The sequence below is a fragment of the Sprattus sprattus genome (genome assembly GCF_963457725.1).
Source record: "Sprattus sprattus genome assembly, chromosome: 14".
NCBI classification, from domain to species: Eukaryota; Metazoa; Chordata; class Actinopteri; order Clupeiformes; family Clupeidae; genus Sprattus; species Sprattus sprattus.
Window position 1 is genome coordinate 18,281,751 of NC_137912.1, and position 23,910 is coordinate 18,305,660.

Below are 23,910 nucleotides of genomic sequence, written 5' to 3' on the forward strand. Positions count from 1 at the left end.
TAATGTATCTTTAATTTTCATTAAGTCAGCAGAGCATTCAAAGTTTATCACTGTTTCTGATTAAATATTAAATTATTGCAGAGAATATTGCAATAATTTACACTTAGCATGTGTGTTTTAAGGTCTGCAAAGAGATTATTTAAAAGATAAAGAGTACTTGCCATGGGCCTTGAAAGGACTGAAATTTTCATAACATTACTTCTGTAGATGTAGATTTTCATTAATATATGTAATACTGTACACTATAGACTTAATAATGTATATTAACTTAGCCTTTTGATGCCGGTCAGAACATTGGGTCATCATCTTGTTCTACAGAACCTCACACACAGTGAAGTGCTTAAGTGACAGTTGGACTGAACTGAACAATGAGATGAAATAAAATATGTAAATAAGGATTTATACCAATATGAATATAACTATATGATATTTAATAATAAAATAGGCTATATTAATTATCCCACACCCAAAGAACAGAGGCGGCGATGTTGTGCTTTCCCTGAACAACATATAATCTTTACTTTCAAAATGTCTGTGAAATTTTTGCCTAGTGAAGAACATTTGTAATGAATCACTGTGTTATAGCATGTTCTGTCAGTAAGCACACTTGTGTTGCCAATAAGCAGTACCATATACAGTATGTGTAATACTATGCTTCTTTTTGTAATAAGCCATTTGTTTTAGTTTTTTTTTTTACACCTCAGTGCAAGGTGTTACTTATTTATTATAGTTGTGATACGTTAAAATACAAGACTATCACAGTTCATATGTTGTTAAATCTTCAAGGTGTGCATGACCAGCTGCATGTTAACGCCTCAAAATTCACCTGGTTTGTTTGTTTATGTCTTTTCATTTTGAATCTCTCCAAAAACCACCATTTGGTTTGTTAGTAAGTTATTTAGTTATGCCAGACCTCACATATGGAACATGCATCCGGTCACACTTTATTCGAATGGTCCCCCTATAAACTACAGATGCTCAGTCCTGATGTATTGATAACTACAACTCGTGGTTGAGTTTAGGGTTAGGGGTTGGGTTTGGTTAAGGTGATGTTCAGTGAACAGTTAAAACAGTTCAGTGAACAGATAGGCTGAACTTGAATTTCAACAAACCACCTGTAAAGTAAGTGGACTATCCAAATAAAGTGTTGCCAATTATCCGCCATTGTGAAAAAGAGCACTGCCTTTCATGATTTGAACTTGAACAAATCCATAATGATTTTCATTCAATTTGTCTCTTCCTTTCACCTGCCCCAGAGGAGGAAGGTATGTGTGGAGAATACTGTACTTGAGGTTGGGCTATCATTGTATGATCTCAGTATGAATACCTTTGGCAAATAATGATATAACTATGTTAGCAGACCCAGGATAGAGACGCGTCTCTGTTTTGTTTGCTATTTCGCCTAGCTATCTAGTACACAGGAGCATCCACAGACTGTATCATCCATAGAATGCTTTCATAAATGTGGATATAAAAAGAGTTACTTGAAATGTAGTTTTCACTTGAGCAGCTGAGTTAACATTGGAAATAGTTTATGTATGATTTATAAGCCTGGCAAGTGGCTACTGCTCAAATTCCCACAGCAAAACTGCAACAATTTTGGCACATGCGTTATTTATTATGGAGATTAAGATATATTGCAGAGATTAAGATATAGTACAGAGATTAAGGGAGAGTGATAGGTCTAGTCCTTCCCGATGTTACAGTCATAATCCAGATGTTTTGCAACAGTTCTCTTGTATGTACCTGGGGTCTGCCTCGGTCTGATCTGAAATATTAACACATTTGTTATATATGAGTGTTGCATATCATTGGGGTGACAGTGACTTCACACAAACTACATTATGGCTTGTTAAATACGTGTATTATTGGATATACTACTCCTCACTGTGGATTTAACTCAACTAGCATAGGTTTGCTTTCCTCCCACTAATAATAGCAAGTCAAAGGTATTGGGTATCAAAGCCTCATAGATTTTAGATTTTTTGATACCACTGGAATCATACCATTTGGAACTCACTTAGTTCCTGATACCCAACAACATGTACAGTGTGTGTCTGTGTGTGTGTGTGTGTGTGTGTGTGTGTGTGTGTGTGTGTGTGTGTGTGTGTGTCTGTGTGTGTGTGTGTGTGTGTGTGTGTGTGTGTGTGTGTGTGTGTGTGTGTGTGTGTGTGTGTGTGTGTGTGTGTGTGTGTGTGTGTGTGTGTGTGTGTGTGAGTTATAGGATAAGGATTTCAAAACAATATTGTCAATGTTGATATATTTTGTACTTTCTCCTTGTAAACAACAATAGCCCCTGCTGAGGAAGAAGCAGGTAAGGTTTATTCTGAGTGTAAAAACAATGTTAAACATACCATCAGTATTACATAACAAATCCCTGAAATCCGTTTAACCAAAATATAAAATGTGTTTCTCTACAGAGCAAGCTGAAGGTGAGGGATTGACTATAATCTAGTGTTACACTAATTTAAATCATTCTCTCCAATAATTGAATGAAGATATTAATCTCTATATTATATTTTGTTTTCAATTACAGATGAGGCCAAACCAAAACCAAAGTAAGGATGGCAGCCTCTCTTTAACGTCTGTCTTTATACAGAAACAGTATTGGTCAGTTTTTAATATTAACAAATTACTTTGTTTTCAGGATGTTTGTGCCAAACATCGCAGCTCCTAAACTTCCCGAAGGGGCAGGAGATCATAAAGTGGACTTTGATGTAAGCAAAGAGCTTAGATCAGGCATTTACAAGTGACGCACCAAAAAACAGAGGAATTTGTATACGTAACCCAACAAACTAAGTTTATGAACACTCTGTGTGTTTGTTTGAATGTGTATGTGTGTGTAACTGTGTGTGTTTGTGTGTATGTTTGTGTGTTGGTGTCTCCTTGTATATGCGTGTTTTTGTTAACATTACTACCATGTGACAGGATATCCACAGGAAGCGACAGGAGAAGGACTTGTCTGAGCTGCAGACGCTAATCGAGTCCCACTTTGAACAGAGGAAGAAGGATGAGGAGGAGCTTCTTTCACTCGTCAGCAGAATTGTACGGACGTACAGCGCGCGCGCACACGCACACTTTCTGTCACTTAACCTACTGCACATTCTGCAGCCCAGATACCACTGATTTCAATTCCACTTTTAGTATACTTAAAATACGCACACTGTAACTGAATATTTTATTTAAATGATTTCTTTGCGGCATTTGGAAACATTTTATTATTCAGTCAAGTGGCCTCTACATTGTATACTGCAACTTAATTTTTTTACACATTCCTACTCAAGCTACTTAATTAAAAAAAACACTTGAGTGTACCTTTGTCAACTTAAAAGGTACACATACTCCAATCAAGTGTCCTCAGTACACAGTGTGAAAAAAACATAACACAAGGCCACAGGAGAGTACCCACATATTCTTCTTCTTCTCCCTCCAAGTTGTACAGCGTCATCATGTGTGTGTGTGTGTGTGTGTGTGTGTGTGTGTGTGTGTGTGTGTGTGTGTGCGCAGGAGAAGCGTCGTGCAGAGAGGTCAGAACAGCAGAGGGTCCGAGCAGAGAAGGAGAAGGAGAGGCAGGCTCGTCTTGCGGTGAGTGGCCTCTCATTCCCACCCTGTTCATCTCATCTATCTCTACCTCTAGGTCAATTTCTCTCTCTGTCTGTTTTGCCAGTCTGTGACCTGCTCTCTCTCAGGCCGTTCTTCCTCTCTAGCTGGTATGTGACAGTAGGAAACCTACATATGCATCTGATTAGTCATTTCCAAGCCTCTTGACCTCACAGGAGATACAGATGATTGAAAGGAGGGGTACTAGAGGTTCTTCAATCAGGAAAGCCACTGAAGGCCCTGTCGGTAGACGATGGGTGGTAAGCAGACGATCGGTGGTAACAGGAAGTTATTCTGGTCTCTGATTGGTTAAGACCAGTCACCTGACCAGAACGGAAAACACTTAACCAATCAGAAACCAGAATTGTTACCACCGGTCGTCTGCTAACCCCCCATCGTCTACCGACAGGCCCTGTCAGAAACCTCTGGCCAAACAGATACATCTCACCTGGTTCTCTTTTATCTTACACTGACATACAAAGAAAAGAGGGACGATATTTGTTGCATGCTACTGTAACCATGTGAGTGACTGAGACATAATTAAATGAATTGACCTGACCTCAGAAAAAAACCTAAAACAATCTAAGCCACTTGTGATTGGATGATAAAGGTGGTCACACTGAGATACAAAGAAAGGCATTGCAGTTACTACAGTTACTATAGTATTCAGAAACCATCTATTATCCTCATTAGACACTTTGGGTATGTGATAACCTGGGTAAACAGATCCAAGCCACATTGCACTGACAGAATGGTGATGGATGATCTGTGTGTGTGTGTGTGTGGGGTTCTTCTGAAGGAGGAGAAGGAGAGAAGTAAGATGGAGACTAACTAGTGATGGTTGTTGATCTGTGTGTGTGATTCTCCTGTAGGAGGAGAAGGAGAGGAGGGAGATGGACAACCAGCGAAAGCAGTTAGATGACGATGCCAAGAAGAAGAAGGCCCTCACCAACCTCACCTCGCAGCACGGAGGCCTCCAGCAGAAGGTCAGTGCCAGGCGTAGCACGGGCTTAACCTCACAACTACACTCAAGTAAAGTTTACCGCTTACATGCTTCACTTTAGATGCACATCAGACGCAGAACTGGGTAAGACGAAGATCACAGCATCACTTCAATGGAGTTTTTAGTCATAAGGTTTATATCACATGACAGATAAGACTAATGTTAGGGGCAATGGTACAGGGCAACAGTGGTACAGGAGGTAGAGGAGTCGTTTAGTAATCGGAAGGTTGGAAGGTTGCTAGTTTGATTCCCCACTCCTCCTTACCAAGTGTCCTTGAGCAAGACACTGAACCCCTAAAAACTGCTCCTGATGTATAAATGCAAAAATTCCTTTGGATAAAAGCATCTGCTAAGTGTAGATGTAAATGGTACAATACTCAAGAGAGAGTGTTTTCAGTTTAGATGCTTAGGCTGACTGTCAAACAGGCTACTATGAGCTTCTATTTGGTCTACTTAAGAAAATGAATGAAGTTTTCCATCACTATTCATGTAATGATGGAAAAGGAAAGTGTTAGCATTGCCACTGAAAAGTCGAGTCTATGGCGTCTTGTACACATGGCTCTGCCATTACTGATGTATAGAGTCTATGGCGTCTTGTACACATGGCACTGTCATTACTGATTCAGCAAACTGAGGGTGGTCGCAAGGGAGCAAAGAAGCAGACAGAGAGGGAGAAGAAGAAGAAGATTCTGGCGGATAGAAGGAAGGCTCTCGTCATCGATCACCTGAACGAAGACAAACTCAAGTGCGTACCATCAGTGCACGCAGCTCTGTTCTGGCAAAAGACACCAATACAGACACTGGCACGCTGTTCACACATGAAACAGATGCCAACACACACACACACACAGTGGCACCCTGTACTCACATGAAACTGATGCCCCAGCTGAAACAGATACCATGCATCTAGTTTTCTGACCAATCACATGCAGTTGTGTATGCTCACTGTAATAATGCCAGACACGTCATACGTTCACATTGAAAAACTACCATCACTAACAGCACCTCATCAGTGCTCAGTGATACATTGCAGAAACATCTAGAATTTCTGATATCGCAGCACAAGCTCACTGACATTCAACTGACTTTCGTTTTATGTTATGCTTTTGATTTGAATGTTTAGTTGGCTGTCTCTTACGTAGGGGAGGGAACTGAATTTACCAGTGGCCAGAGGAAATCAAAGAAAAGTTCTCCTCCTTGTTTATATTGTTTGTTTTGTTTTTCTTTGTTTTGCTTTTAATGTGCTCTTGCAGAGAGAAGGCCACTGAGCTCTGGCAGTGGCTGATGGAGCTGGAGGCTGAGAAGTTCGACCTCCAGGAAAAACTGAAGCGTCAGAAATATGATGTAAGTGACTTATGTGCAGAAAAAAGCCCAGTTCATTTGGCTCTGTGGTAGGTTTTACTGTAAGAGGTTCTGAGCAAGACACAGCAACGCCAACCACTACTACCCAGACCACAAACCCAGCCAAACCCACTCCTTTTTCTGTCAGAGAATATTTAGCTAACAGCATCAATAAACCAATATACCGCACGACTGTAATAAAAAAGTCTTTACACAACATAGGCGAAGATTTGATGCTCATGTTGAGTTTGTGTGAAATTTTAACCAGTTGAGGCCGCAAATATGCGGGTGAATATTATTATAAAACTTAAGTCCAGTTCCTTTAATCTTGCGTATATTTCAAGTAATTGAACTGTCTTTGAATGTCTGTGGATAGAGGTATCATAGTTTTAGCATGACTACGCAGACAGTAAGGCCCCATACTTCGTAAAGCTATGCCCATACAGGCGTCCCTAGTGTGCCTGTCTAAAACTTTGACTTGCTTGCAGATCAATGTATTGCAGACCCGTATCAATGAACAACAGAAGACGTAAGTAACTGGCTTGCTGCCAGAGTCTCAGAGTCGCTTGTGGGTCATCTTTTAGTCCGTAAGCTCGGGTCGAGGTGGTCGCAAACCGTGTCAGGGGTGGACCGCATGTGGACGCAGGTGACAGCAGGTGGATTAGAACAGGTGGTGAACCCTGGGGGGGGGGAGTGGAGAGGAGTTTGGGTCAAAAACTCCCCTCCACCCTTCCCCGCCCAGGTCCGGGCCGGGTCGGGCCAAGCAAGCTGTGTTTTGTGTGCCGTACTTTTTGTGCTCAGAGTGGCTTCCGATGTGTATCCCCTTTCAGATCACTCAGCTCCTGGCCCGAGTTCAGGACCACCAGAGGTAAGTACACCACAGCCCGAAGGGCGGGTCACTTCCCCCCTGGTTTTAATGGCCGGCGCCCAATGTGGAGCACAGTGGAGCAATTGCCCCCCCCCCCCCCCCCCCCCCCTCATTGACTATGGATATAACTAGGTAGCTAATCGAAATGTTGTGCCTTATTTCTATATGTGTTCCACCATGTAAGTCTTAAAAGAGCACATCCACATCTGGGCTCGGGCCATTAAAACCAGCAGATCCCACCTGGGGCGAGCCTGCAGCACGTGATGAGGCTCAATCCGGTGGAAATTCTGGGATCACAGGGGGAAGTCATTGGGACTGGTGTTCTAATGAGACCTGTGCCCTCCGAGGCTCCTCTCTCTTTTGTCATTCTCCCCATATCACATCTCATTGTAATATAGATAGCAGGTTAACATCTCATTGTAATATATATAGCAGGTTAACATCTCATCGTAATATAGATAGTTTAACCCATCACCATTTCCTTATCTTCCCTTAACTGGATTCAAGCCACACATCTTTAACACCAACAAAAACAAAAAAGCCCAAAAAAGGCCACCTGTAAGTTCAGTACGATCTAGAATCTGTAGTTAGACAGCAACGTTTACAGAAACCATTTTGATGAAGTACCAGGGAGAGTTTAAACAGTATCTACCTTCCTACATTTATAAGTCACTCAATCAGTGGGGGGAAATGCTGAACAAGTCAATGTAAGTGCCTGAAAGGTCATGTTATGTTCCTAAAGTGGTTACGGTAAGTTTATCACTGTTATGTGAAACATGTTCATGGAAGTAAACGTAAACGAACGTGGAAAGGCCACAAAAGAATGGTAAGATAAACAGGAGTAGAGAGAACCCCCAGTCCAATTTGATGTGACTCACTGTCTGCGATGAGATTTAATGGGTGAGCCGTCTAAATAGTTCATCTGAGTTATTCATCTGTGCATGTGGTGCCAGGGATTTGTTTGTGGAATGTGTGCGCTTGTTTGCTCTGAACGCATGCCTCTCTCCGGAATGGTACAATCCCGCCCCCGGACTCCCTCATCTCTCTCTCACGCTCTGTCTTTCTCTTTCTCTCTGTCTCTCTCCTCCTTCCACTCCCTGAAACATAAACCCTCACTGAAAAATGTGTGTCTTTCTCCCCATTATTTACCTGTATTGTTTCTGTGAAAATTTGGCATTACCTGAGATCTTCAAGATGAAGTATTATGTGTAACAGCTATTCCTTATGTAGAGTCTTCATTAAGCTATAGCCTCCATTTCACACTTTTAGCCAATCTAAATACATCATTATGATATCAACTTAGACATTCAGTAGCAGTGCTACCAAACAAAACCAGTCATCTACTTCAATGCCATTCTGGCAACCCCTGCTGACCGAAGTGTTTCATTACACCCATGACGAGGGTAATTTGCATCTTCGTTTTCTTGCAGTGCCAAAGGTCGCGGCAAGAGCAAGATGGGTGGGCGTCTGAGGTGAAGAGCCAGTGGCATGCTGTTTCCAGGGAAACGAAGAAGAGGTTGAGCTCTGCATCTTTTTTAAGAGCTTCAACATACAGTAGCTGTGATACAACTATACTATCTGATCAAATATGTAGGAATAATAAACAATACCTTACTTTTTGTTATGGTACTTGACAGTCTGTTCACATACTTTTTTGCCTCATGTTAACTAGTCTGTGCCTGATCTATACATGAGGAAAAACTAAAATATATCTTAGCATATCACATATACAGTATATATTAGCAATAGATCACTAGACATTTTAGAACATTTACCATTACAAAATCATTGTAATTTAACGTATTGAAAATGGCTTCTGTTGAATTGGGTTAGATATCGTCAAGGCATACTGTTACCAGCTTGACTGGTATTTTAACATTTAGGTAGGATCTTAAGCCTTGATATGGGACGAAAGGCAGTAAAACATATGAAAAGAAAAAAAAACATTCATTCAGATATTATTAATGAAATGTATTGCTTCACTGTTTCTCAGCATCAGGCTATCTACTGAATGGCCAAGTATAATGGATGATAACATAAGTGGGTTAAACTACACAATGCAATAAAGAAACAGTTCTTATTTAGGTTAATATACATTATTTTAATGCATACTCGACTCATCTCTTTTATAACGAAAACATAAATGCCATAAATCATTTGCTAAATAAACTAAGATCTAATTTACAGTTATATAGATTCATAAGAGGAACTGTAGCATTTGCATCTTTCATACAGTGGCAGTTTCAGTGATCTGATCAGGTCAGGTAGTGCAGAGAAGGGGAATGATGAAGCAGTGTGAGTGACAAATGTCACCTCTGTATCAACTTTCTCCTGATGCTAACGCGAGTCCACAGGTCTCTAGCACTCTTAGTAATGGTGGAGCCGAAAGGCAAACGTAGGTTTCTGAACGGTTCGCGTATACAGGTCAGCACTCCAGGGTGTGCCTCCTGCAGGTGCTCATGGGAAATGTAGTTTATTCTGCGCAGCTGGCAGTTGTAGTAGCTGCGGAGGTCGTAAAGTTCCTCTGCGGCAGTGTCAGAGATGACTGACACCCGCGAAGGAGAACTGATTAGGGGCGGTGTTGGAGGAACAGACGCAACCACGAGGTCACCGACAGGTGCTTCACGCCTCCTCCTTTTTGGGGTGGTTGATTTGCGTTTTGGCGTATATTTAAGAGGTTCTGAAGCAACGCACTTGGGCTCGCTCCTCACTTTACCTGCTTCATTGATTTCTGTGACGTTAATCTCCACGTCCACTTCAACGACAGCAGGCTCTCGCTCTTTAAGGTCGGGTTCGTCCTGAGAAGGTATCTCAGTCAAACCTTCCCTCTCTTTTCTAGCCTGATTTTGGTGATTCTTGTTCGTTTTGTCTAACCTGTCATTCACATCTAATAACGGAACTGAGTCGGCTGAGGTGAAATCCCCTGGTTCCACCTGCAAAGAGACCAGAAATACAGTAAGAACTCCGTGCAGCACAGTCTTCCAGAGAACGGTTGCATTTACTCATTCCTGATGATGCATTCATGTTAGATAAGCATGCAACATATCACATAAACCTATATGTGTCAACACCCATCAATACATACAAATGTAAGCATGTGGCGATTAGTAGGACAAACAAACACAAAGATCATAACATGCATGTGTCTTCATAATGGGAAAAACACATGCATGAACGATTACCCAGTTGCAAGCAATTTTTTGATGGACATTTGACAATGTTATGATGCATTCCCCCAACAAGCCCTGAAAAATGTGTGTTGCCTTGCTGGCCCTAATGTCTACATGCAGGCTGCCTAGCTTGGTGTAATAACGAACAAGCAGTAATTAGCAAACTGTACTTTTGACATCTTCCATCCAGGGGGAAGGTGGCGAGAGGTGGATTTAGTCGACCTCTTTCTTGGATTTCTTGGACACTGGCTGCCTTTTGCCACTGTCACTGGGCCTTTTGGCCTGTTTGGGCTTGGGCTTGGGCTTGGCACTACCCTCTACCCCAGTGTCCTGACCCTCAGTGATCTGTGGGCAAACACAGGAGTGGTTTTAGGTCATGGGTCAGCGAGGGGGGGGGGGGGGGGGGGGTTGTGTTCGTTCAGCTTTAGGACACTAAGGGGAACAAAGAGGGACAAAAATATGGAAATGGAGGTTGTGCATCTTCATAGTGGCAGACGTTACACATCAACTGGTTCTCTTCAGAAGACCCAACCAACCACAGATGGTGCTACAATAGAAAAGACTGAGGAAATCTTTCTCTACTGCCAACAGCTAGATCTTCAAAAGAACAGAGACTCCAAGTCATGACAAAGGGTTTGAAACTCTCTCACTAATCCCAACAGCTAGATCTTCAGAAGAACATGGGTTTCCACTCGTGGTAAAGGGGTTGAAATGCATTCAGCTCTAGGGAACGTAGAAGAGCAAGAGGAGAGAAACACATTAAACATTAGTGGAGCTACCGCTGTTATGGTGGTGGTACTGGTTTCTGAAGGTCAAAACCCCATTAACGGGTTGTCAATGGTAGACCCAAACCGGTGCTGAACATTCTGAAGAGAAAGTCTCTGGACATGTTCCTCTTATAACAACAACCACTGCATAGATGTCCCCGCTCTCCTGTTGTTCCAATGCTCAGCTAAACAGAATTTCACTTATGTGCTCAGTTCTGCTGTTATTCAGGATGCATCAACTGCATCAAAAAGCCCACAGCCGTTCCCTGAAAAATTACTTATTATAAAATAATTCATTTTAAAAAGCTGTGTAAAGGATACGATTTCAATCTAATAAACATTGAATACCATATAAACCCGGAGACATCCCTAATAGGCTGTTGGAGTAAAAGCTTTAGATTATTCTTTCGCATCATCTCACCATACATATGTAATGCTATTAGGGAAAGGAGTGAAAGTAGCCTAATAAAAAAACCTGTTTACATCCGAAAACTTTTATTTCCATAGAAAATAGAGCTGACCTTTCCAGCTCCCACAACAGCACCTCAGCAAGTGCCAGAATGACTGTCTGTCTGTCTGTCTGTTAATTTTAAGTTTTAGTTCTTAGCTCCGAAGATGCAAACGTCTTCCACTAGACAAGATTATTTAATTAAATATGCATCAGTTACGCATGTCCAGAACAAGTGGAGACTGCTCAACAACGATATTGATCGGCTTTAACCAAACCTTTCACTAATTAACTTTGGCCTTGCTCTGCCCAATTAGTGCCGTTGATCGCACCTTTACTGCTCTCTTTGAAGAATGCCTCTTTTTGTGCATCAGTGCCCGTGCACTGCCGTTTCCATCAGCCGCTTTCACCTCCCAAATTAGGGCCCTTCGACTTAGGGCCCTTAATTCCCAAGTGTATGGCCTAACTATTCTGCTGAACAAAACAAAACAACAACAAAAAGACCAAAAAAAACAAGACGTTTGCAATTCTCTGGCAGCAATCTTCTCCTCTGGCCAAGTCTGGATTGAACCCAAACCAGCCCAGGGAGTGTCTCCTTTTATGCATTCCATGCTCTGCTGAATGCGGGTCTAATTACAGGAGAAAAGAAACCTCATGATATGCCAGTTCCACTGGTGTGTAATGCCTCCATCTGACCCTCCCTCAGTCACGTACATGTCAGCATATGATACGCAGCATATGATATGTTCACTGCATTTACAAGGCTAATGTTGGCTAACTACCCGGAGCTACAAATGCTTCCCTTTACTCGGTGCTGATGATGAACCTTGGAGAGCAAAATCAATATTCTGGACCTGCAGCAAGGGAAGATAAAAAGTTTAACAAGCCTCCATTTTGAAATGATCATGGGATGGACTGTGTGTTTGTTCACGTTCATCCTCTACCAAAGCCGGACAAGGTCCAGACAATACATCGTTCAGATTTCTCCACCATCCCTTTTTTCCCCACCATCATTTCTTCTTCGTCAACAATAGGTGAATACTGTTCCCACTGTCAGCTAGGAAGTAATGAGCAAAGCAAAAGGCTCAGACTTCAGTTTTCTTCAGGCTTCTGCCTTTTGGTGACAAAGAAGATTCAAGTGGTGCACCCAACACGTAACCCAAAGGCACTTATTAGAGTGGCATTTTGAAACTTGCTGGCTCAAGTGGAAGTACTGTTGATTTGTCATATTCACCCAGCCTTATTCATTATTGTGATGTATTTTCGCCTACAAATGAAATAGATCATCACGTTTCATAACTAGAGGTGTCCTGCGCACACAATCAACTATTGCGGAATTTTCTTTACTATGATCCATTGACACTAACCTGACCGATCAGATGGTTTTTTGATAGTACACGTGCCTTTGACACACTCCCATAAATGATCCTCCAAAGCCGCCTCCAAGCCAAAGTGTTTGCTATGTGAAATGCAGTACATAAAATATGGAGCATCTAAGAACCACGTACTAAGTGGTGGTTGCAGCGTTGAACATTATATTGGTGAATGAATTACGGACATCCCTTTAAAGCGAGGGTCAATGATGGTGTCTTGTTATGAATACTCTACCACAAATACTAAAGGTTGAGAAGGGGTTAGTGACAGGGTCACTCATCAGATAAGTTCATAGTATACAGAGGTACACAGTCCACAATGCTTTTAAAAAAAAGAGAGATATGGAGACCTTACCTTACACACTGTTACTGTTAAGTTTGAAGAGAAGGTTTGGGGAAATTAAATGTGATTGCTAAAGATGACACTAGATCGAGAGGAAGGAAGAGAGTCACAGGAACGCTGACTACAGCCACAACTACGAACACAACTAATAGGGAAAGGTGAACACTGAGTAAACTGAAGTATGTGGAATTACCAAAGCAGAAACTAGAGAGAAGATAAAAACATTGGTTAATCGGGTGAAAAAAAGGTAAAACACTAAAACAGGAGCTAATACAATAGAAAACATCAGGGGAGAGGTATAAAGATTTGTTTCTCAAAAACAGAATCATGATGACTGTTAACAAGAGCACAAAAAGAGAACAAAGAAATGTTGGGATATATTTGTGAGAAATCGAAAACATCACTAATCAACACAGCAACTACTAGCACAGAAACAGAGAAGAAAGTATGAAGATAAAATAGGTTTGTTTCGGTAGAGATGTTTGTGTTCAGGAGTGTTTTTACTCACTGGGCTGTCCTGGACCCCAGGTATGGCCCTTTTCATCTTCATGGTGACGGAGTGACTCTCACTCTTGAGAAGCACAGCTTTCCTGCCAGGCTTCAGGTAACAGTAAGTGGTGTATGGAGTGAAACTGTAGTCCTCGCTGTTGAAAAGGAATACAGTTAAGCGCAAAAATGATTCATATTTATCCAATACTTGGTGGAACTCCCTATTGTGACGTTGTTGCATCGTTCGAATATCCAATACCTTCTTCTACCCAAACACAGTGTTGTCCATCATCCATAATTTGATCGTTTTATTAGCTGTTCGTCACTGAGGATGCATTACAGACATGCTGGTGTGCTACTACACAAGAACACCCCTCTTTATATGGGGCGTTCATTTAGAGAGAGGCATCTGACGGCCATCCAAGTTTGTATGTATTTGTATACACCCTCACTGAAAAACTTGTGTCTATCTCTCCATTATTTACCTGTAATGTTTATTTGTAAATTTGGCGTTACCTGAGATCTTCAAGATGTAGTATTGTGTGTAACAGCTATTCCTTATTAGAGTCTACATAAAGCCATAGCTTTAATTTCACACTTAAAGCCAATCTAAATACATCATTTTGATATCCACTTTCAGTAGACATTCAGTAGCAGTGCTCCCAAACAAAACCAGTCAACTCGTACCTCAATGCAAACCTGGCGACCCCTGCTGACTGAAGACTTTTATTACACCTATGACAAGGGTGATTTGCGTGTTCCTTTTCTTACAGTGCCAAAGGTAACGGCAAGAGCAAGAGGTTTACCAAATGAATAAGTGTATTTATACGAGATGGGCTTACCAGAGGTAGCCCAGCAGCAGCAGGTGAACTATGACAGCCTCTGCCTCCACACGGGACAGCGTGGTGACTCGGATCATCTGCCGACGCTTGGCGGGGCCCTTACCCAGCCAGGTCTCAGACACCTTCAGGGGGGTCACCTTCTCGTCTAGCGAGCCGGCCAGATTCACGATCTGCAGCACCTCACGGGCGTGCTTGGTGATGTCCACTGTGATGTAGTCTACCCATGAAGGACACAAGGGGGAGATGAAATCAACGTAAATACTGTGTGTGTGAGTGTGTGTGTGTGTATATATATAGGAGGACACAAGGGGGAGATGAAATCAATGTAAATACTGTGTGTGTGTGTGTGTGTGTGTGTGTATATAGGAGGACACAAGGGGGAGATGAAACCAACATGCATACTGTGTGTGTGTGTGTGTGTGTGTGTATGTGTATATATATACACATCTGCATCAATTAGGGATGGGCACAGTTGAATCATTTAAACGCGAATAAATCCTTAACAGCAACTACGTAACTTAGATAATGAATCTGTTTAATAAACCAAAAAAAATCATCTACAAAGTCCCAGTCTTCCAGAGGGCCAGTCAGTCCCTACAGAAGTCCTCTTGGCCTGTCCTCAGTAGCTGTTCTCATCACCAAGTCAACGACCACAAGGTTGATTAAGGGGCGACATCACGCAGCCTTGCCTGACCGTCATTCAGGATGTTTATGACATTCCTAGGGAATCCATAGGATCCTCCAGACTGACAAGTGATGGATGCTGTCGAATTCCTTTTCAGAATCAATATAATTGATCGCAGAGCGAGGAGTTCCGTTCTAGTGACTGTTCCACTATGGTGCGCAAGACAAAGAACCTTAAACCGTGGACCTTAGTTGTCTTCCCTGTCTGCCTTTGTATTCTCCTTAACTTAGCTTTTCCTGCACCATCTCCGCTTGCACAGTTCTCAGTGTTAAGTGTGTTTGGAATCTTCTCGGGATTGGATTAATTCTGCTACGGATGTTTTAATACATTATTTTTGCTTGAATATTGATATTAATCTTTAGGCAAAATTTGACTTATCAACTCAAATTTAAGTTAACTGACCTGACCTGCCTGCCTGCAAATTATCCTATCAATCCAAATGTTTTTTGTTTGACTCTGCGAGCCCCTGCTCATTTCAGCTCAGCCCATGCTGGTCACTGATGCAATCAGTTTTTTTTATAATGTGACGTCATGTACAGATAAACACGTTTAACCACCAGGCTTTTAAGTGTAAACCAAAATGCCCCTCCTTAGTATCTATCCGTCCGTCCGTCCGTCCATTCATTCATCCACCCATCCATTCATCGACGTAATTTCATTTATTTAGGATTTATTTATCATCCCTATTTACTTACACATAGTTTGTCAAACATGTGTAGATAGTCCCCTATCTATGGTCTGCATCCTGTGATGCATCCCATTGAAACATAATGAAGAAAATACAAACATAGCATGATGGTGGGCACCTGCTATCAAATGCTAGACTCACTGTAACCCCATGTTAAAAGAAACTATAACTTGTTACACTATAAGTGACTTACCATTGCCTTGACGACAGATGTCACACATCTGGTTGCAGTCCTCGTCGTCCCACACCTCGTCAAAATGGACGGCAATGGTGGCACGCCGGCATCTACAGGCAGCAGCAGCAGGGTTAGAGGCAGTTTGCATTCACCCGATAAGATGACATGAAACAACACAAAGTCTACCACATAAACACTGTGCTGTGCTGTGCTGTGCTGTGCTGTGCTGTGCTGTGCTGTGCTGTGCTGTGCTGTGCTGTGCTGTGCTTTGCTTAGCCCATCAGGTTTGACTGCTGACAGCATGACATGAATTCTCATCAATGTGGCTGTAATTTAAACATTTAACTAATTGAATTAATGGCTTAATGGTCTCAACTACTCAGACAGGAGAAGGTCATACTTGTCCACGCTCTGGCAGTAATCCACCATGTTGTGCATTTTCTGCTGGCCAGTGTGGTCCATGACTACCATGGTGGCGATCCTGAAGATGTCCTGATAGCCGTAAAACACAATACAGTCGGCTGGTTTGTCATCCCTCCCTGAAAGAACATTTAAAAATTAAAAAAATCAGCACAATGCAGAATACTGTTATCAAACGACACCAATATATATACAACAACAACAACAACAACAACAGTGCTTTTAGCAGAAGGCTGCCCCACCTGCTCGGCCACTCTCCTGATAGTAATTCTCTATAGACTTGCTGATGGTGTGATGGATCACAAATCGAACGTCGGCTTTATCAATGCCCATTCCAAAAGCCACGGTTGCAACCACAACCTGCAGAGATCACAAAAACATGAACATCCAAGTCACAGTATGACCATGCCAAAGACAGACAGCAAACACATTTAAAATAACATACTTATACACTGTTTTTTATCATGGTTTCAGAATGATAATGCCAAAGTCTAGAAGTATGTTTTTTAATGACAAAAACACAAATATTTCCATTTTTCCTACACCTTTTTAACTCCATACAAGAAACACATACCGATGACAACAAGAGGCGTTTACCTGGATCTTCTTGTTGGTCCATTGCTTGTGAACGCGGGACTTGTAGCTGGGCTCCAAGTTGGCATGGTAGGGCTGTGCTGAGATGCCGTTCTTCTGCAGGTCCGAGGACACAGACTCAGCATCCTTCTGAGACAGCACGTACACTATACCTGAACAACACACATCAGCGTCACGATGACATTGTTTTCAATCATCTGCAATGAAGAAAAACCCTACGAGAAAACCCCTATAAAGCCTCTTGTTGACAGTGTATTGACAACTGACACAAGACATCAATGTGGCATTCAAGGCACCATGTAAATATAGAGCCCCATCATTTATATATTGAATCTACCTGACTGATCCTTGTATCTGCTTTTGATGAGTGAGGCGATTTGGCTGACTGAATCTTCATTCAGGGGATCTTTGTAGCGTACCTGGAACACGGCCAATTTCAACTTCAGGACGTTGTCGACAACACCACCATAGTCAACTATTCAACTTTATCAGCATAACCATTCTCACAATTCATGCAAACAAAATCCTGGTGGAAAAAGTGAGCCTCTTCGTCTACAGCTAAACAACAGTAATATGCTATGATACACAAGCTTTATCAAATACATTGCAATGTCCTTAAAACATTATAACACCTTTTATCAGTCATCTTCTGTGGGAGCCACAGGTCTAACAGTGCAACCTAAAGCCACAGTGAATCATTGCCACTGTACCTCGTAGTAGAGGTTAGGTCGGTTGAAGGGAGCGGTGAGGGTGGTGGTGTCGGGGATGCACAGCATCTTCTGGCAGTCCTTGACCACGCTGCTGGTGGCTGTGGCAGTCAGGCCCAGCAGAGGCACTTTGGGAAACTGCCTCTTCAGAATACCCAGCAGCTTGTAGTCTGAATAAGATACACAGATACACAGAGTGCATTCAAGCAATGGCTCATCATCAGACATCAAACTACTATTGTCTGCATTAGAAGTGTTTTTACACACAAAGTAACAAACGTAATAAGATTGTTAATGACCCTCAGAATGAAAACTCTCCCAGCGGACTGGTGTCAGGCATAGGGTAGATTTAGTAGCTTGTGTGTAGTGCAATGGTGCTTGAGCACTGCTGTTGCTCTACTGGTAGATCGTTAAGCCTTACCTGGCCTCGAAATGACCTTCTAAAGTTTCTGTTGTTAGAGTTTCTGTTTCTGTAGAAAATTACTGTCTTTACAGTTATTGAGGTAAACACACACAGGTCTATCTCTGACTACATGGAAAGGATCCCTACAGACACTTATAACGACAGTATGAGTGCTGATCACCACTCAGTGACCTGGGCATCAACACCTCCCTCTGCAACTAGATACTGGACTTCCTAACCAACAGACCCCTGAGTACCACACCTCCTCAACCCTTGTCCACATTTTCTCTTGGACCCTCAACACCTCAACCCTGGACCTCAACCCTGGTCAAGAAGACACCAGTGTCTCTTCTTCCTGAGGAGACTGAAGAAGGCCCACCTGTCTCCTCAGATTCTGGTGAACTTCTACCGCTGCACCATCGAGAGCATCCTTACCAACTGCATCTCAGTATGGTATGGCAGCTGCTCTGTTGCGTACCAGAAAACACTTCACTTCAGCTTCTTCCCTGTGGCTGTCACCCTGCTGAACTCTGCACCACGGTGATAGCGCCCTCCCATTCCCACACCCCTCCTCTAGGGACTGTCCCTCCCCTCTCCACCCTGGCCTGGACTGCCACACACCCCCCTTCAGCCATTGAACATTTGCACTAGACTGTTTTTTTACCACTGTATTATCTCACTTATAATGTATTCATATTTATATCTATTTTTATACCACTTGTCCATAGTGTATTCATCGTACTTCATACCATACCTCATACCATACCCCAATTTACATATGCACATACTCTGCACTTTTACTGGTTTTTTGCACTCCTGGTTAGATGCTTAACTGCATTTTGTTGTCTCAGTACTTGTACTCTGTGCAATGACAATAAAGTTGAATCTAATGTAATCTAATCATGAGCCTGTCAGTGGCGGAATAAAGCGGTTTACTTTGATGCGGATACATGCCTCATAGATCATAAAAATAGGGCAAAGGGTTATAAAAAATCCTGAACTTTCCCTTGAAATCTCACCGGGCCTGAAGTCATGTCCCCACTGACTGCAGCAGTGCACCTCGTCCACTGCGAAGCGTGCCAGCAGACCCAGGTTGTAGGCCTTCTCCAGTTTGGCCATGAGCTGCTTGCTCTTGGCCACCTTCTCTGGCGTCACGTACAACAGCTTGAAGGGAGAGTCCTTGTCGATCATACCCGCCAACACTGCTCGGGCGTGTTCCTGCAAAAAGCTATTGTTATGCTCTGCTTATCGTTCCTAGCATCTCCTGTGGGTCTCTTAGCAAAGACATCAAACAAGATCGTCAAACAGTGGAAATGGACTTTGAACTGCAGGCAGGCATGGCCTTCCCTGCGTCCTGCACTGTGAGGTACCTTTGTGCTGGAGGCGTTGAGGCAGACAGACGGGACCCCAACGGACTCCAGATACATGAGTTGATCCTCCATCAGAGACACCAGAGGGGTGACCACTAGTGTGAAACCTGTCCAGTCACAGACACACGATTTATCAACACAAACATGTCAAACTTATCAATGTTATCTCTGTGTATGGCATTGTAAAGCAAAAGAAACTTACAGATGTACTACACAGATTGAGAGACACAGCTAAACAGACAAATATATAGACCAAGACAATACAAACTCAATTAAAAAATAAAATACAAAATACACCATGAATAGTTAGCACTGCTGATCACCTTTGGAGCACACTGCAGGAAGCTGGTAGCAGAGACTCTTCCCTCGCCCCGTTGGCATGACGAGGAACAGGTCCTTCCCAGACATAGTGAGGTTTATGGCCTGAAGCTGTAGCGGTCTGAACTTAGACAGCTTGAACATGGCACCAAGCTTGTCCTGAACCTCCTTAGACCAGGGGAAATCTTGGTGGAAAAAGAGAGAAAAGTTGGTGGAAAAATAGTTTGTGAAAATATTTACTGCCTAGATGTAAGTTACACTATACATTTTGGGAATCAAGTACACTATGTTCTTTAAAGGCACCATCAACTATTATTCTACACTGGCTGTGCAGTTTAGGGAAGATCATTTTACTATAAAAAAAATACAGCATCTGTAGTCCGGCTTATCAGTGTGGATTGATTCACATGACAAAAGCTGTGTCAGAGGCTAGGTGCATAAAAAGTAAGAAGCACTTATAACACAGTATAAAAGATGTGTGGTGTGTCGATTATCACACTTTCATTTTTATATTTTTTTGGTTGTCCATGTTGTTTATTATTTAGTTTGTTTGTTTTGCAGTTCACTTTGGACACGTTTGCATCCACTAAATACCATAATCATTTTTATCCTTTCTCTCTTTTTTTTTTAATTCATTTTTTTATTTTCTTTTTTTACAATCAATTGAAGCCGTTCCGAAAACACCCACCCTAGTACAGTGTGAGAAAGAAAAAGAAAAAGAAAGAAAAAACAGACAGACAGACAGACCAAAAGACAGACAAGTAGACAGACCAACAGACAGGCATACAAATACACAGGAAATTATCCAGGTGCGGTGGGATTGTTGTATACAAGAGTCAACAGGGGAAGAGAAGGAGTTGATGGAGGAGATCTGTGTGAGTTAAGGGAGATGAGATGTGCCTGCAATGTGTGAATTAATGGCAATTGAAAGGGAGAGTAAAGCTAGAGAGAGAAAGAGAAGAGGTGTAATTGAGGTTGTATATGTGTGTGTATGTGTTTGTGTGTGTGTCTGTGATTATGCATATGATGGTCCAATGGGATGGGAAAAATGAGAAAGAGTGGAGAGTAGAGAAGTGGCAGGGAGAAGGGGATGTACGTGGTTTATGCTACGGCTACATTTGTAGAAAGGTTATAAAAGGGTTCCAGATGTCTTTAAAGGCACATACAGTATATTGTTATTTTTCCTAGCATACATTTCTTCTGTTGATACGTGTTCTGATAAAAGATTGGACCAGTGTTTGAGATGGCAGGATGTTTTGGATAACCAGTTCTGAAAGACTATTTTCTTAGCAATAGCTAGAGAGACGAGTACTGGGATTTTGTGTTGTGATAGAAGGGTGATTTCTGAAGTGTCTCCTAGAAGGCAAAGTGTCAGAGACATTGGGACTCTGCATTCCATGATGGTGGGTAGTGTTTCAATAATGGTGGTCCAAAATGAGTGAACGGGTTGGCAGTACCAGGTGGCGTGGAGATAGGAGTCTGTGTTCCCTGAAGTGCATTGTGTGCAGATGTCAGTGTCAATAAAACCCATTTTGTGCATCTTACTACGGTTGAAGTGGGTTCTGTGAATGGTCTTATATTGTATGAGTTGTAGGTTGGTGTTGGTAGTCATTGCAAAGATGTTACTGCAGATTTGTGTCAAGAAATTGGGGTCGGGAGATAGTGCCAGGTCGAGGTAGAGATGAGTTTGTAGATATGAGATGTAACTTTTTTGGGTTGGTTCACAAGATTTAAGAGTTGTTCACTTAATTCAGAGGGCTGCAATGTGTTGTTGGTTATTTTCATTTTGAATTTGACTAAAGATCTCAACTGTTGGTACTGCAGAAATTGGTCTATCCCGACGCCATATTTCTGGGTAAATGCGGTAAATGAGATGAAATGATTTTCGAATATATGATGGAGGTGGGTGATTCCTTTTTGGTGCCATTTGGGGAAGTAGATAGGTGCATTGTGCAATTGAACTTCTGCACACTTTCATTTACTATGACTTGGAACATTCCGAGGTCTCATTCTGAAGCGTCCTATCTACTGGCCTAAAGCCAATAACATCCAATTTTCATTAGAGCCTTCAAATGATTACCTTTTCCTCTACACATGGGCTGACAGAGAGAGAATCATGATCACATTATTTGTTAATTACTACAACTTGGTTTTGCTTGCATTGCAAGCCTAGTGGCAATAGCAATTATAGGACATAATGTATAGATAAAAAAGTATACTGTGCATAGGAGTGTAGTGTATACAGGAACGTGCACAGGAGTGTGCTCAGGTTGCTTGGGCAACTGCCCGTTTGCCCTCCTCGACTGAAGTTGCCCCTCCGAAGGAAATATATATTTGTGATCAGATGACAGGGGCGTGGCAGCCGCGATTACTGAGAGTTTAAAAAGATATTGTGAAAATTTGCGATCAGATGACGGGGGCATGGCAGCGGCTGTTAGTTGAGAGTTTAAAATGATATTGTGAAAATATGTGATCAGATGACAGGGGTGTGGCTACAGCAGTAAAAAAAAAATGTGTTGCCCCTTTTTTCCAGCTCTGCTCTTCAAAATTCCTGTGCACGTCCCTGAGTGTATATTAGTGTGTAAGTATGAAACATAGTCTAGTTATTAATACAACTCAAAGACTCATTAATGTAAATGAACAGGATGAACACCACACCTGCATTCTTGTAGCTCTGCAGCTCCTGTTTGCTGAGACGGGGTTGGGAGGGTTGTGAGGAGCCAGGTGATTGGGACGTCCCGTCAGAGGACAGCGGGTCCGGGAGGGACTTGAGCAGGCGCGTCCTCTGCGCGTTCAACTCGCTCTGTCTGTCCAGCAGGGAGGCGATCTGCTGCTCTACCTCCTCCAGCTCCAGTTCAATGGAGGCCAACTCTGCCTGCATCTCATCTCCTAGAGAGACGCAAGCCATGTTGGAAACATTATATGACGAGCACAGAACCTAATGGCAGGCCTACATACCTATACGATATAACATGTTTAGTTTTAGCAAAGTTATTGTTATGAGTATGTGATTATGAGATTATTTATGACTTTAAATGATTCCTGCATGGCAAAAATACCTGTTTTTCCTCCAACAAATACTGACACTATATTCACACCCACACACACACACACACACACACACACACACACACACACACACACACACACACACACACAATTACTCAAAACAGGTAATTCTCTGTGGAATACTACGTAGGTGACACATCACCCACTGTTCAGGAGAGGGGAGGGCTCTCGGGTCTGACACCTTTGGCTCACTAACATCCCCTAACAACCTCATTAGGGGAGAGGGTGATGGTGAAAAGCCATGCTGCTACCCTAACTCTATCAGCACTCCCAGAGGAGCGCCACATCACTTCACCTGCCCCTGTGGAATTAAGCCTGATGATCATACACAAACAACTCCGGCAGTGCTTTAGGAGATGAAGGGGATGACTGAGTTTATTCTTATAGTCATGCTGAAACAACTCACCTTTATCGCAGTTGTTCTCCATGTTAAGCACCAGGCTTCACCAGACACTGAAAGTGTTGTTGGACTTTTCTTTTCATTCTGAAAGCATAATATGAGGTTGCAAAATGACTTTAACATCTTCCTTTCACTTTTGCTATCTCAGTCCAACAACGGCTCCATAATTTCAAAGCACGTTCGCTGGGTGGCCTATGGCACTTTCCACAGTGGGGACCAATCTCCTTGACAGCTCTCCAGAACGACGGCCCATAGAGAGTGGAATGTTATCTCAGTGTAAACGAAGGCATCGGGAACGTGTAAATAAAGCATTATTTCCTAAAAAGGACAACGTGTAGCTTACTTTGTAGAACTAGGCGAATCTCATAATACGTGCATGTTCTAAAAGCGAAATTACAATGAGCCAGCCAGCTAGCGAGTTTAACTCATGTTGCACTAACTAACGTTAACCCTTTTACAAACTAATTTGTAGGAACGCTGGCTGGTAAAAGTAAGTGCTACCAGCCACCACTTGTATTAGCCTGCTTAGCAAGCAGTGCACCTGAGAACCTGACAAGATCTACCACGAGAAAACCGATCTTTACGTGATGATAGGGCCATAACTCACCGTTTGGTCAAGCTCCTATGCAGCAACAGAGAGCACACGATGGTACCGCTTTCTTGGTGCCTGGCCCCTTTCTGTTTTCATTTCTTTCTCGCCTGGTTGCTACAGTGACTCTGTTAATGTCATGATGGACCAATGAGGCAGGACTACTACGCGCCCTGTGAATCGGTTTTGATTTTGATTGGCGCCGTAATACACGTGGTTAGCGGGTGCATCCGAGAATTTGGTCGTAC

The 23,910-nt window shown here is 42.5% G+C and overlaps 2 protein-coding genes across 3 annotated transcripts; one reads left to right on the forward strand and one right to left on the reverse strand.

Moving 5' to 3' along the window:
* The first annotated feature begins 2,389 nt into the window (after positions 1-2,389).
* tnnt2e (troponin T2e, cardiac) lies at positions 2,390-8,431 on the forward strand. Of its 2 annotated transcripts, none has more exons than XM_080851399.1 (10): positions 2,390-2,432; positions 2,537-2,558; positions 2,648-2,717; positions 2,929-3,045; positions 3,508-3,585; positions 4,473-4,586; positions 5,230-5,348; positions 5,857-5,947; positions 6,433-6,473; positions 8,243-8,431. In XM_080851399.1, the coding sequence occupies exons 1-10, from the start codon at positions 2,405-2,407 to the stop codon at positions 8,286-8,288; spliced, it is 726 nt and encodes a 241-aa protein (XP_080707525.1). In that variant the 5' UTR covers positions 2,390-2,404; the 3' UTR covers positions 8,289-8,431. The 2 variants fall into 2 exon arrangements, with proteins under 2 accessions (XP_080707525.1, XP_080707526.1); XM_080851400.1 differs by lacking the exon at positions 6,433-6,473 and adding an exon at positions 6,775-6,812.
* Positions 8,432-9,013: 582 nt separating this feature from the next.
* Positions 9,014-23,772, reverse strand: recql (RecQ helicase-like). The gene is made up of 15 exons (XM_080851602.1): positions 23,681-23,772; positions 23,080-23,157; positions 22,263-22,493; positions 19,610-19,789; positions 19,287-19,393; positions 18,936-19,134; positions 17,517-17,683; positions 17,144-17,225; positions 16,810-16,958; positions 16,455-16,572; positions 16,193-16,331; positions 15,811-15,902; positions 14,245-14,461; positions 13,422-13,557; positions 9,014-9,745 (listed from the first exon to the last, which is right to left on the reverse strand). The coding sequence occupies exons 2-15, from the start codon at positions 23,099-23,101 to the stop codon at positions 9,122-9,124; spliced, it is 2,463 nt and encodes an 820-aa protein (XP_080707728.1). The 5' UTR covers positions 23,102-23,157; positions 23,681-23,772; the 3' UTR covers positions 9,014-9,121.
* Positions 23,773-23,910: the final 138 nt, after the last annotated feature.